We start from the raw sequence: 14,249 nt of genomic DNA on the forward strand, positions 1-14,249 counted from the left end.
TAAATGGCTTCTGAAGGCCACACTAGCCATTAGTTGGAAGTTCTGCTTCTGAATTATACAGAAGATACTGGTCCACAAATAATGGAATGGACTTTTGGAGGGATACCAATTCGAGCTGTCAGTACAGGGTGAGATGGAAGTCCTCAGTGAACACATAATAGGAGATATTGATGAGGAATTTCATCATGGAGAGAGAGGCAAAGAACTGGTGGTAACAGCTGCCTTGTAACTGTTATTTCCCCCCCCTCTCCCTGGCTCTGCTTCATCCATCTTCTTAAGACTACCTTCCCCTTTCTTGGGGGGGAGGGCAGTTATCTTATACTTTATCATTTGTTCCTTTCATATCTTAACACAAAACCTACAAGAAAAATAATGAATTCAAGGCTGATATTAAAAGTTTGAATAAAAATAGGAAGAATTATCCTTTGACCAGTAGCTCTTCTCTGGGAATAAGATCTTCACCTGTGGAAGTGGAATGGCTTCTCTTAGCAGCTGTACTAATGGAGGATTGACACTTTTTGTCCTTGGAAGTGGGAAAAATTACTAAGTTACTAAGGCTTTCTTCTGAAGCATTACTGTTTTGTGAGCTTCATTTTATTTATTCTTAGAGTGGGGGATGCCATTTCCAGTAACTTATCCAAAAACACCTGAAAAAAAGCAGGACCAAAGAACATTGTTTTAGTCAGGTTTTTTTTTTTTTTTTTTTTTTTGCCTCTGTGGAAGAACAACATAAAGGAGGAAAAGTTTATTTGGGGCTCATGGTTTCAGAAGTCTCAGTCCGCAAATTGCCAACTCCATTGCCCAGGCCTGAGGTGAGGCAGAACATCACGGAGGAAGGGTGTGACAGAAGACATGGCAACAAGGAGACAGAGGGAACTCTACTCACCAGGGACAAAATACATACACTAAAGGCACACCCCCGTTATCCCCTCCTCAAGTCATGCTGCCTACAGTTACTGCCTAGTTAACCCATTCAAGTGGATTAACACACTGACTGGGTGAAGGCTCTCATAACCCAATCATTTCACCTCTAAACCCTCTTGCACTGTCTCACTCATACACACGTTTTTGGGAGACACCTCATATCTAAACCATAACAGAAATGCATTAAAACCTCTTGAAAAAGCTATTGCTGTAAGCGCAAATTATAATCCAAAATCCAATCTGCAATCTGGTGACGGAATTTATGCTAAATATCAATTTTAAAAGAGTTCTTATTTTACATGTAATTAAAATAATATTCTGGAAATACAAGTAACGATTACTTTGACACCAAGTCCAAATGCTTTCTAAATGTAGTATGGGATGGATCTGACTTCTCCATCAGTAGCACAAAATCACGATGTCAAGATGCCAAAACACGCCGGCATCTCCTCTTAAACACTATTTAAGGCAGGAAGATGGGAAAAGTTAACCAAACCCTCATGTCCACTGCTGATAATTTTTCTTACAATGGGTGAAAATGCTGCCTCAGTTACTATTCACATTTTCAATGAATTCATACATTTCTTGATCATATAGAGTAAATGAAGTAAGATTTCATCACTAATAATAAAAATAAGGTTTATTTGTAATAACTAACTTTAATAACTATTGTTTATTTTACCTTTGGGGAATGCACAACTATACATATTGTTAGCTTCTTTAATTCATTAAAAAGATATAGTTTTTATGCTAATGTAAAAGGCTAAGACTCTTCCTCCCACTCTAAAAATCTTCCTCTTGTCAATGTTTCCCACTGTATTTGAACTACGCCTCTGGAGCTTGGCAGAGTGCTCACTGGGCAGGGGTAATCGGCCAGAGCCATTACATTTCTTCTCTTCTCCACTGGACAACTGAAAATAGGGATTCTAGTTCAAAATATCATAAGCAAAGTATAATATTACAAAAATAGGGAGAGGGGATATGATGAAATGCTTCAGAATCCATGCCTGAGGTGGAAGGCAGTTGGTTTGTTCATGTTGTGGCAGTATCCGGAAATCTTCAGTTTTTAATCTTCTGACTCATACCTGGAGATATAAATTAAGAGTGTGTAAAGATACTTTTTGTTGTGATGCTGTCATTACCAAACGAGGTCACTTGAAGCATCTCCAGGGATGAAAATCATTCCTCATTTGTCATCAGCACTGTGGTGGTTAGGTGCTTTCAAGGCATTATGACAGTCACCTAGGGGATTTCTGCCACAGAAAACCTAATGTCCCTTTAGAATCTAGGTCTCTGCAATATTTTGGTACAATTATCCAATCCTCAGATCAATACCAAGAGCTGTTGTGAGTGAAGGGTTAATAAATTTCCTTTTCTAAAGGACCAACCTGGTCTTGAATTGAGTTTCTAGTTCTCTTCCCTGGAACTTGGAAAAAAGGCAAAATGCTAACTGAGTTTCTAGGCAAAATTGCTGATGACAGAACTGACCCTAGCTGGGAGGCTACACGTGGACAGGAGGACACACAGTAGAGATGCCCACTGTCTTGCAGCTGCTGTGCTTCTGCCCATGTCCTGCTAAGTGATTGCAGTGCCAAGAGCATCTCGATGTAGCTTCATGTGTGTGTAAAGGTCTAGCTAAACCTAAGCAGCAGTGCTGGTGGCCTTAGGGACAAGGTTGGGCCCAGCTCCACAGAAGAAGGCCTCTGGACTAAAGGACTGAACATCTACCCTCTCATCTGAGCCTTCTGGACACAGCTCAAATTTAACAGAAGACAAATATCAACCCAGGGGAGAGAGATGAGGGTGGGACTGGCCTGGCTTACTTTGCCAGTCTTTTCCTCAGGTCTTTGATTTGGTCGTTCTTCTTGGTGAGAATCTCCTTCATGTTTCGATAAGCAGCTGTTTGTTGAAATTTCTTCTCTAATTCCTGCTTAGTGAAAGACATCAGCCCATTACTAAGAAATAGTTAAGGAAAGCACAGCAAATGTGATGAAAACGCTTGTTTTTTGCTTCAAATTTACTTACTATATAATTTCCTTAACAAAAGAAACTTAGGTAAAATGAAGACTATCCAAACTTTAAAAACATTATTTCAAATAAGAAGCCAAGAAAGTACTATTTTCCCAAGTAAAATGTTAGCAAATAACTCAAGTATTCTTCACTTAGGCATGAGAAATCTATGTGAAATATTAAATAATTTTCAGGTAAAATGAATCTTTTTTTAAAAATAAAACAATCTTTTTCAAATCCCAAAGTAATATCAGTATTTTAGAAAGAGGATTTAATTTAATTAAACTTTAGTTCCATATTCTTTTTTTTTAACTTTTATTTTTTAGTTGTGAATGGACACAATACCTTTATTTTTTTTTTACATGGTGCTGAGGATCGAACCCAGTGCCTCATGCATGCTAGGCAAGTGCCACAACCCCAGCCCCAGTTCCATATTCTTAAGAGTCTAATCTCTAAAGTGAAGAACTTAACTCTCTACATATTCATATAAATTATGAAAAAGGTACAGAAACCTTAAAAAAAAATCACTGATCCTTCTGTCAGGTTATAGGAGGACCAAGCCAAATGATGTAGGGGGCAAGGGGAGATGCAGCCACGAGGACAACCATTTTCCCAGCCCATAGAAGGAGAGGAGATTGCTCATTATCACAGATAGTTTAGCACCACAGACGGAAGAATCTCAATACCCAGAAGTAATAATCCTTTGGCACATGTGTTTGCTAATACCTTGAGTAAAAATAATTTGAGCATGTCCTCTACACTGTTTATCAGCTAATATGACATAAACAGACAATCCCTTAAACACAGTATTCTGACCTTTTCAGCCATGCTCAGCTGCTCCTGAACCCTGAGTAGGTCGTGCTTGGCTGTTGCAAGATTCTCCTCCAGGGACTTCTGGTTTTCTGTCTTGTCATTAAGTGTCTTCTGAAACTCACTCTTTAAAGCAGCAACTGTGTTTTGCAAGTCACTCAAGTCTTGGGCCTTTATAAAATCCTACAAAAATGAAATACATGAATGTAGCTTCATGTTGGCATCCTAAATAATAACCGCTTTAGAATGGTGATTCAATGTCAAGGGAGAGGAAAGAAGAGACAGTGTGTGATGTGTGTGCATGCAGATGCAGCCTTCCATTGGCCTGGGCTGCCAACAGGCCCAGTCCATCCACCGCAGCTCAAGGGTGTGACCTCTAGCACATAGCAGACACTCCAAAGTCACTGAATTCCAAATACAGAAAATATGCTTTATGAACTGTTGGTATTCCAGTCCAAAAGAAATGGGAGAATGAGATTTCAAAATTGCAGTGTGGTGCGTACCAGAGTTGAGATGGCAAATAGCTTTCATTATGAAAAGCCAAAATCCTGAAGATTTTTGAGTCTTCGAAATGGTATAGGTGGAAAAAACATTTAAAAACTAAGATAAAAAACTAAGTAGATATGCTTTAGTCATTATTTACAAAAATATGAGAACAAAATGAGTATTGATAAAAAACATGGTTTTTTTAATTTACAAGATTTTGAGTTTTTATATTAATGAGCTATGTACATTTTTGCATAATCTGACAACAGAAATATGGCTTTTATTTGGAGCTTGTTTTTGACTAGACAAAATTCATGACAGAAAAATGATTTGTATTGATACAATAGGAAAAGAGTCTATGATAGCTAAATATATAGATCTGAAGCAGTCTTTTCAGCAAAACAAAAAGTCTTTGCTCACTTTTGAAACCTAATCTTTAAAAATGTTTTATTTCATTGTGACTTGTAAATGCATATGTCCATTTTGCTTGTGTCCAAAATTTTGTTGTGTCCAAAATCTTAAAACAAAAGTGAAGCAAAGCCCCAAATGGGTTTTAAACAAATTCATCATCTAAGAATGTTTGAAACTGCTTTTACTTTTGAGAAATTATGAAGCTGTTCTGGAACACTCAGCTCTATTTTATAAATCTATGGTTCTTGGCATGGTTGAAATCATACATATTTTCCTTTTATAAAACCATATACAAAATACCCTCCCATTTATAAAATATACACTCATACAAATACAATGTATGAGATCTGCATCAAAGAGACAGAGAGGGAGGAAAAAGAAAGTAGAAATAGAAATGAAGCCAGACTGGCCATGTATGACGATTGGGAAAGCTGAGTGGTAGGCGCAAAGGGGTTCTTTCTCAGTGAAGCAGAATTTGGGATTGTAAATGTAGCAGATGTTCATAATAACAATATGACCACCAGAAAAGCCAATACTGCACTGAGCATTCACTCAAAAGGTCCCACTCACATGAAATCATATTACAGTATTCACATTGGAAATAGAACGCTCACCTGACTTCCAGCAGGGGGAGCAACATTCAGTCATCAGTCCCAGCCAAGCCTGCAGGCTCAACCTGAATTTCACTGCACTATACAATGCAGCTGAATTTATGGGTTTGAAGATTCATAACCACTAATTAATTTGATTTGATGAATCTCCTTGTGAGTAAATTCAACAGTTATTAATTTAATCAATTTTTTTAGCATTTGGAATTATTATTTGTTTCACTTAAATTTTTAATTTTTAAGTTAAATTGAAATTACATAATAGCTCAAAAATCCACATGTGCTGGTTAGCAATGGAACCTCAATTTTACCCAGCCCACCAGCCTCAATACCTATAAGACTCAACCACTAATTAACTTGATTTGATTTTGTCACACTAGTCCAAGGATGGACAGAGGGAAGAGTGCTTGTTCTCATTTGGTGTTTCTTGGGCAAGGCTGTTCCCCATACAGGACAACGGTGGCATTTTTCTTAGTGGCAGGGATAGGGGTAAGGTATAATGAATAAGAACTAGACTTAATTTTAAATTTATAACTTTATTCTATCTAGAAAATGTGAAAAGGAAAGCTAAAACTGTTTCACCTTTTGATTTCCTTGGTCAAGCTGTAAATCTTGTAGTGCTTGTTCTAGTTTTGACTTCTCATCCAATGCATTTGTAGCCTATAATCAAATTTAAGTAGAACTCATCAGTATTTAATCTGTAAGGAACTCAATTATTTTTTTTAAAGGATTTCTCACTTACCTGCATCTCAATGTTCTTCAGCCTTAACTTCAATTTCTCATTCTCTTCTTGAAGTCTTAAAATCTCCTTTATGAGTAAATTTGACAGTTATTATTTTAATCAAAATATTTTTAACATTTGGAATTATTATTTGTTTCATTTAAATTTTTAATTTCTAAATTAAATTGAAATTACATAATAGCTCAAAAATCCACATGCACTGGTTAGCAGCAGAACCCCAATTTCGCCCAGTCTGCCAGCCTCGATATCTATGAGTTAGCTTTGACTCAAAGACTTAAGAGTTCCTTTCCTTTCAGACCTCAGGCACACCTTTCCTTCTTCCACCCTCTATCCACAGCCATTTTCCAGAGCCCCTCCCCTCTCAGCTGGTCAATCCTGCATGGGTCTATTCTTGGCCTACACTGTATACTTACCCTGAAAACACCATCTTCATCATTTCAGAGCCTTGCCCTCAAATGCTTCTGACCAACCTGAGGCTGAGCACCTTTGTTCTTATGCAGCTCCAACACCACCAGCCACCTATCATTTATCTTTTCCCTATACCCGACCTGTGTGATCCATCCAAGGGCACTCTGTTCCAAGTCTTGCCAGCCTCTGTCTGCCTCTCATCACTGACCATTATGTTCCCCTGATCAACAGTCCTGTTTCTCTTCCTCTGACAATTTAATCTGTCTTTATCCTCAAGGCCCAGATCAGGCACCATCCTACCCAAGTGCCTGCTTTCACCCACGGGGAACTATGGCTTCTCTGCTACCCCATGATGCCTACAGCACACAGGAGAATCCTTTGGTCTCTCCTTCTAGAATATAAATTCTACCCTCCCAAGGAACTATGGCATTTTGAGAGTGAGGGATGAATATTATACTGCTTTTTAAAATCTTTAACAACATCCAGGGGCTGGGGATGTGGCTCAAGTGGTAGCACGCTCGCCTAGCATGCGTGAGGCACTGGGTTTGATTCTCAGCTCCACATAAAAATAAAATAAAGATATTGTGTTCATCTAAAACTAAAAAGTAAATATTAAAAAAACTTTAACAACATCTAGCATAATGTTGAGAATATAGGAGTAGTGAAAAATATCTATTTGTATCCTTCATTGTTATCATGGATCAAAAAGTCCAAATGTCTGTCAGTAAACACTATCCACAGTCCCATGCTCTCCATGCTGCCACAGAAAGGTGTGCTCAAGAGCTGTGTCACATGCTCTGGAAAGTGGACGTGCCCTCTTCTGGCCCATTGAGTACCATGAAGAAAGGCAGAAGGGCTAGTTACCCTCAATGGACCAAACTCTGAGACAATCTCCTGCCCTTTGTTCCTCTCCCTAGAGTTGTTCAGGAAAAGGGAGAATAGAATTAGAGCTTTTCCATTGTTCAAAATGTTGACAACATACCTTGTTTAGGAGTTCTGTTGTTCCAACTTCGTTAATTGGAACAAGTTTTGGTTTTGTAATATCTATGATGGGCTGAAACAAAATAAAGAAACCAAAACAAACTCAGCACAGAATAAACCACATCTATTCAGTGAGCACTGTGTATGAACATATGCACAGGGAAGCCAGTACCACAAGTATGGGGATTCTCACTGGGTTCACCTGTTACATCTCAGGGCCTGAGACACCACAAACTGCTTTTAAAAATAAAGAAAGGAGGGAAGGAGACCAAAGCCAGACCTGATTTAGATCCTAGCATCTAGGAACTAGAATTTTTATCTGTGGGAGCTAAAATTGATTTCTGCATGAACCTCAGACTGTGAAAAATGGTAATATTGGGGCTGGGGCTCAGTGGTAGAGTGCTTGCCTATCACATGTGAGGCCCTAGGTTCGATTCTAAGCACCACATTTTTAAAAAAGATAAATAAAATAAAGGTATTGTGTCCATCTACAACTAAAAAATATTTAAACGAAAACAGTAATATTGCCAAGAATTTAGGCACCACACTATAGATGAACAATAACTGGAAACAAATATTATGATAGTTTAGTACTATGTATTAAAAACAAGCATCCATGTCCTCTGACCCAGAAATTTCTTAGCTATAAATATGTTCCAAAGAAATCAATGAAAAATGTTTTCTGAGGGTATGTCCATTGACTCATCTCAGCTGAGTTAACAATCTGACAACAGAGTGCATTTATGGTTTGTCTATGAAAGGGAATGGTGAATGATCATCGCACATGTTGAGAATGTTAAGAAGACAAGTTAGTAACTACTAGTATTGTCTCCATGTGACAGATGGGACTCAGTCATCACAGGAAACCTGTTCAAGGTCACACAGCTAGGAGTGGCAGAGCCAGGAATATGAGCTCAGGTCTGACTCATCCCCAACACTGCACTGTGCATCAGCTGAGTGAAGAGTTTACACAGCTGGACTGACTGGAGTGCAGGGAGTGTGTGTGGATGGGGGGCAGAAGAGACAAAAGCAGTTTTTCCAGTTATGCCCTTGAGAGTTTTCACTTTGACCTCTGAATGCTTTGAGTGCCTTGAGAGTTTTGAATACCAACTATTAAGATATGGACTCAGGATGACCAAAAATTACCTTTTTATTTGAAGATGTAAATTCTGCTTTTTCAAATTCTGCAACTTGTTCTAATAATCCTCTTGAGGATAAAAGCAAAAATAGAAGAATATCCATTTAGAATAAATTTGTATCAGAGAAAAGAATAAAATCACTGGTACCAAGCTATCATATGCTAGAGGAAAGAGCACAAGAAGGACAAAATTTTACAACACCAGAAATGAGATTTAGTTATAAATGGTTGAGAATCCAAACAACACGGACTCAAATTTGAACCATCCACAGTATTTTGAACCTGCTAGGGATACACTATATGTTGCTAGAAGTAAATTGCAATGTTATATAAATATCAGTGAAATTTGTTTTTCTCCCTGCCTCTATTTCTGAGGTTCTATGAGGAGGTTGCTCTATTACATAGTATACATTGTTAGCTAAGAAAGGCAAACTGATATTTTAACAAAGCAGCCTCAGAAAATAAAATTAATCCACAGTATCTACTGTAGATGAAAACTATGTATTCCTAGGAAAGACAGGGGATGTGGGGTGAGCCACCTACTGAGCTACAAGATGAGGAAGAGCTGACTGTAACACACTTACAGCCCATGCTTCTAAGTGTCATAAAACAGCAACTTCCTAAAGAGTTTTCTCATCAGTCACCCTCTGTAGTTGCAGAAGCTAAATGACTTTCCCTCCCTGCCACAGGCTGTTCTTAGCATTGCTCGACACACTCCACATGAACCAACATGATGCCACTCTGCCTAGAGAGCAGGCTGCAGGGTAGTCAGTCCCTCTTCATTTCTAGGAGTCTTTTCTTAGAAAAAGTTTCAACTTCATTGATTTTTCTACAGTTTTTGAAATTAATGAGCTTTTCAATATTGTTAGGATTATAAACTGTTTTATATTTCCTATTTAAGTTTAACTTATAATGCTGCTAGTAAGAATCAATGGTGTTGGGCGAGGTGGCACATGCCCATAATCCCAGTGACTTGGGAGGCTATGGCAGGAGGATTGTGAGTTCAAAGCCAGCCTCAGCAAAAGCGATGGGCTAGGCAACTCAGTGAGAACCTGTTTCTAAATAAAATATGAAATAGGGCTGGGGATGTGGCTCAGTGGTTAATTCAATCCCCGGAACCCCTCCCCACCCCCCAAAAAGAATCAATGTTATCTAACATATTAGAATTAATTTTTGAACTGCTTCATAATCTCTATTTCTTTGTTGACCTAGCGATAATGACCAACTAACTGACCAAGCTAACAAAGATTCCACAAAGAATAATTAATGATAGTTTGGGAAGCAATTTCATAAATCTCAAAAGCCTTTGAAGTACCTAGGAATTACAAACAGAATTTTGAAAGAACATTGAGTGGTATTTAAGAAAACTACCCACTGTCCAGATGCTTTGCTGCTACCCTACCCAAATTTTCTCACACTCTAGCCCCAAGAAAAGAAGCAGCATAGACATTTACTAGCTTTTAAGATTATGCTTGGGACTCTACCATCTCAAATGCAGATACAAATTTTATCACCTGTTTTCAAGCTCAGAGATGTCTGTCTGTAGCTTAAGGTACCACTTCTCAGCTTGTGAAAACAGCTGCCGCAGAAGTAGCACATTGGTGTAGGCAGTGTTGATGAGCTCAGACTCCACCTCGCTATGCACCACAGCCTGCAACCCACTCAGGACTTCCGACACTTCATCCACAGTGAAGGTCTCCTCCACAAGCCTGAAAAACAACAAAGATCTGAAACTTCTGTATAAACAAAACAATTTACAAAATGCAACAAAATTAAGAAAGCCACATCAATGTTACCTAAAGAATTAAAGACTATAATGAAAATGTTTCTAGAAACTCTTTTCTTTGTTAATGCAACAGATTAAGATTAATTTAAACTCAAATTTTAATATCTACTTTAATGATTAAATTGTGCTTAATTCTTCAAACATTCACATCTATTAATACAAATACAGTCTGAGAAACACTTCCAAAATCATCATATATTTTTTTCTTTAATTTTTTAATATTAAATGTTTTCTATTTCAATCTCCACTATAATTAGTCTACTCACATTTAATAATCTCAAAAATTACTTGGAAGGTATAGTTTCTCCTTTTCTTCCTAATATTTCTCTAGCATTTTAATAAACATATGAACTAGTCACATGTTGGTAAGTGCCTACAAGAAATAAATGGTATTTTATATTGCTTCCATTAGCATTCTTTTTAAAAAAATATTTTTTAGTCATAGATGGACACAATACCCCTATTTTATTTATTTATTTATTTAAATGTGGTGCTGAGGATTGAACCCAGTGCCTCACCACATGTGCTAGGCAAGCGCTCTACCGCTGAGCCACAACCCCAGCCCTCTCTCAGCAATGAACATCACCATTGACAATAGCAATAAAAATCTACTTTCACTCAGAGATGTTTGGTCTGGAAGGGAACCATCTTCTCCAATCCCCTAATTACACAGAGAGGAGCACAAGGCTGGGAGGGTGGGAAGACCTGCCTATGATCCCACTGGGGGTGACTAAAACCACAACAATTCTCAGAAATCTCAGCAAATGACTGACACTGAGTCTTTGAAAAGCTTCTGTGTATGCTTTCTAGTGCCAATGACAGTTTCACAGTAACACAGTCCTCCCCACTCCAAAGTCTCTTACCCTCAGTCTCTTAGCAAGACCAAGAGCTACTACCCCAACCTCATAAATACAGTTACAGAATCTTGTTAATTCACAAGCCCATCACAGTTTCATGCCTACCTGTCAGAAACTTTGCCATTTCATAATCATCAGAATGTGCATGTTTGATAATAGATTGACTGTTTACATCACACTACAATTTCTATACTTTGTATATCCAGGAGTTTCAGCATAGCTGCTCTCATCTGAATAATTAATCATGACAATCCTAGAACTGTCATGATCCAGCATCCCCATAATGGCTACCAGAAAGGATCTACATTCCTATTTGGTTTCCTTAGAGTCCCCTAATACCTGCTCTCCTTGAGGTCCTGGAAGCAGGAATCCACAGTTTTGAGTCTCAAGCCTCTTTTTGAACGAGCAAAACGCATATAATTAATAACTTCATTTTGGTGGTGCTCATTTAGGCCCAACTCTGCCTGAAAAAGAGAGAAGTAATTGAATTGTTAGTTTTGAAGATTTGATAAAAAAACAAAAAACCCAACAGTGAAAATATACAGGATCCTGTCGCAGAGACTGCTACATGTCCATCAAATTCAGTTGTTCCTTTCTTCCTGGCTACAGTACAGCTCCAGCTAGATGATGTTTCTTCAGCCTCCATACAGTCAAGGGCAGCCATGGAACTACTTTTTAGGAATAGATGTGAACAGAAGAGATATGGGCTGTCCCAATACCTGGTCCTTAAGACAGGGGTACATCTTTGAAACATTCTATTTCTGTGAAGCCTGTTTTTTTTATGGTGCTAAGGATCAAACCCAGTGCCTCACACATGCTTCACTGAGTCTTACAGACAACATGAATATTTCATGGGCTGGAAGGGCAACAAGATGAAAGAGATGTGTGTTCTCATCTCATGGAACACCACTGACCTACTCATCTCACTGAAATGAGCAGTGAAATATGATGCTTAGTGAGAAAGAAAACAACTTCTGAATTCTTTCAGACATTGTTTTTTGGTCTGTTTTAGCAACTTCACCTTATCCCACTGCATACAGCTTTATAAAGTATAATTTGGCTTGGAAACAGGCATTAGTTGGTTTTTATTTTAAACCAGATGAGAGTTTTACAGATATTTAAGAGGTAAAACCTGGAAGGCTGGGCTAGCAGCCAAGGATAGGTCAAATACTGCTTAATATTTTTTGCATGTACTGTGCTATTTTATATGCATTATTTCAATTATGTTAACAACCCTAAAATTATCTACAATGAAAAACCTAAGTCTGACTTCAAAGCTTAGGTTGTTAATTGAATTGATAGAAATGAAAGATAGAAGATAGAACATGAACTGGAATCAATTTTTTTGTGATATCACCATCAACATTTTTTTAAATCACTTTCATAATATTTTAGGGAAATCAAGAGAGGGAGTAAGCTCAAGAAGGGTAAAGAATGATTAGGAATGATCTGTTTTTGCTTTTGGCGACCTAGGAAGTCTGACTGCTGAGGTGTTTCAGTAGTCCATTTAAGCAGCAATCCCAAACCTGGTTTCATTCCTTTTTTGCCTGAACACTTCAACTTCAGTACTGTACACGGCTCTATGTAGAAATACCATTTAAGTGGCATGTTATACCTACTGGAGGGACTAAGTGTTTTTTTTTTTTTTTTTTCCTTATTTTTATTTTTTGATACTGGGGACTGAATCCAAAGCTTCACTCATGCGAAGCCTGCATTCTACCACTAAGCTCCAGTCCCAGCCTAAGGGTTTTTTTGAACAGGGTAATACAAAGGAAATGTCACCCCAAATTTCTTTAGTTGTAAAATAGAGTGTTAGAATTCTTAAAGATGAAGATTCTACATCAGAAAGTTGGATTCCTTCAATTATTCATGTTGGCAAACGTGTTTGTGTGTGTGTGCAAATTGGAGTTTCTTAGAATAGTGTGGAAACCCGGCGCTGAACGGCTCTTCACCTACTGAGTTGTGACTTGGCCCTGGCATCTCCCCAGGCAGGAGCGAGGGACGAGGCGACGCAGAGCGGCTGCTAGGAGAGAGATTCACTCAGGGTTACCCCGGAGGGGCTTGGGCTGAGGTTAACGGAGACTCTCGCGCTCAGCGCAGTCTCCCTTCCTCGGGCTCAGGAGTTGGGCTCAAACAAGCTGAGGACACGCCGTCATTCCGGACCCACCCGCTCAGCGTCTCGAGCCCGGCCGCGGCACTTTCCTCCGCGCCGGCCGGTCAGCTACTCACCATGGCGGTAGGCGGGGTCAGGAGCCTAAAGGAGCGAGAGAGGTGAGGCGATGATTTGCTAAACCCCAAATCACCAAGATCCGCGGGACCGCAAAAGGCTGGAGATAAAACGGGTTGTTTAGAAGCCTGTGGTTGCTAATAGGAACGCAGGCACGTGGGTCTGCAGTTACGCACGTTCATTGGTCCTCAAGATCACGAGACAGGAAGTGCCTATGACTGGCAGATATCCGCATGCGCATTAGCTTCTTGGTCCGGAAGTCCCACCTTTTTATGCCACGCTGCCTTTTGGCGCGGACCGCCGTTGCCAATGGTAACGGGGGGGCGGGGCCGCCAGGGTCACCTTAGTGCTTGCGTCTTTGGGAGCCTCGGGTCTCGCCTGCAAGAGAGAGATGGTCCACGCTTCTCCCGGCCCTGACGCCCCCTGGTGCGGTGGCCTTTAGGGCGAATCCAGACTTCTGACAGCCTCACAGCATGCAGATTGGGCGAAGCGCGCTTTTTAAATTTATTTTTAAGAATTTAATTTTTTATTTACTCTACAGTAGTTTCTACCTGGGCTTGGTCAAGGTGGTTGAGACAGGCGGACGACACCAGCACTTCCAGGTTCCAGAACAGAGTCTCCGAACAACCCCACACTCGCTCTTCCTTCTATTATGATTTTCTCTTATATTGCTGGTAAAGGTCTCTAATTTATCACCTTTTCCTTTTTAAAAAATTGCAAAAAAATATTTTTAAAAAATGGATTTGCCCCAAAGAGCAATGAATTCCAAAGTTTCATGCTTAGTATGACTAAAAACATTAGTTGAACACCCCCCCCCCCCCTCGCCACGGCCTGCGAGAGCTACACCACCAGAAGTTCCCA

The 14,249-nt window shown here is 39.3% G+C and overlaps 1 protein-coding gene across 1 annotated transcript; it reads right to left on the minus strand.

Moving 5' to 3' along the window:
* Positions 1–576: 576 nt before the first annotated feature.
* On the minus strand, positions 577–13,530 carry Lztfl1 (leucine zipper transcription factor like 1). The gene is made up of 10 exons (XM_027932356.2): positions 13,391–13,530; positions 11,501–11,625; positions 10,033–10,227; positions 8,527–8,587; positions 7,382–7,453; positions 5,992–6,057; positions 5,832–5,909; positions 3,751–3,927; positions 2,748–2,851; positions 577–2,009 (listed from the first exon to the last, which is right to left on the minus strand). The coding sequence occupies exons 1-10, from the start codon at positions 13,391–13,393 to the stop codon at positions 1,991–1,993; spliced, it is 900 nt and encodes a 299-aa protein (XP_027788157.1). The 5' UTR covers positions 13,394–13,530; the 3' UTR covers positions 577–1,990.
* Positions 13,531–14,249: the final 719 nt, after the last annotated feature.

Source organism: Marmota flaviventris, chromosome 1 (genome assembly GCF_047511675.1).
Source record: "Marmota flaviventris isolate mMarFla1 chromosome 1, mMarFla1.hap1, whole genome shotgun sequence".
Taxonomy (NCBI): Eukaryota; Metazoa; Chordata; class Mammalia; order Rodentia; family Sciuridae; genus Marmota; species Marmota flaviventris.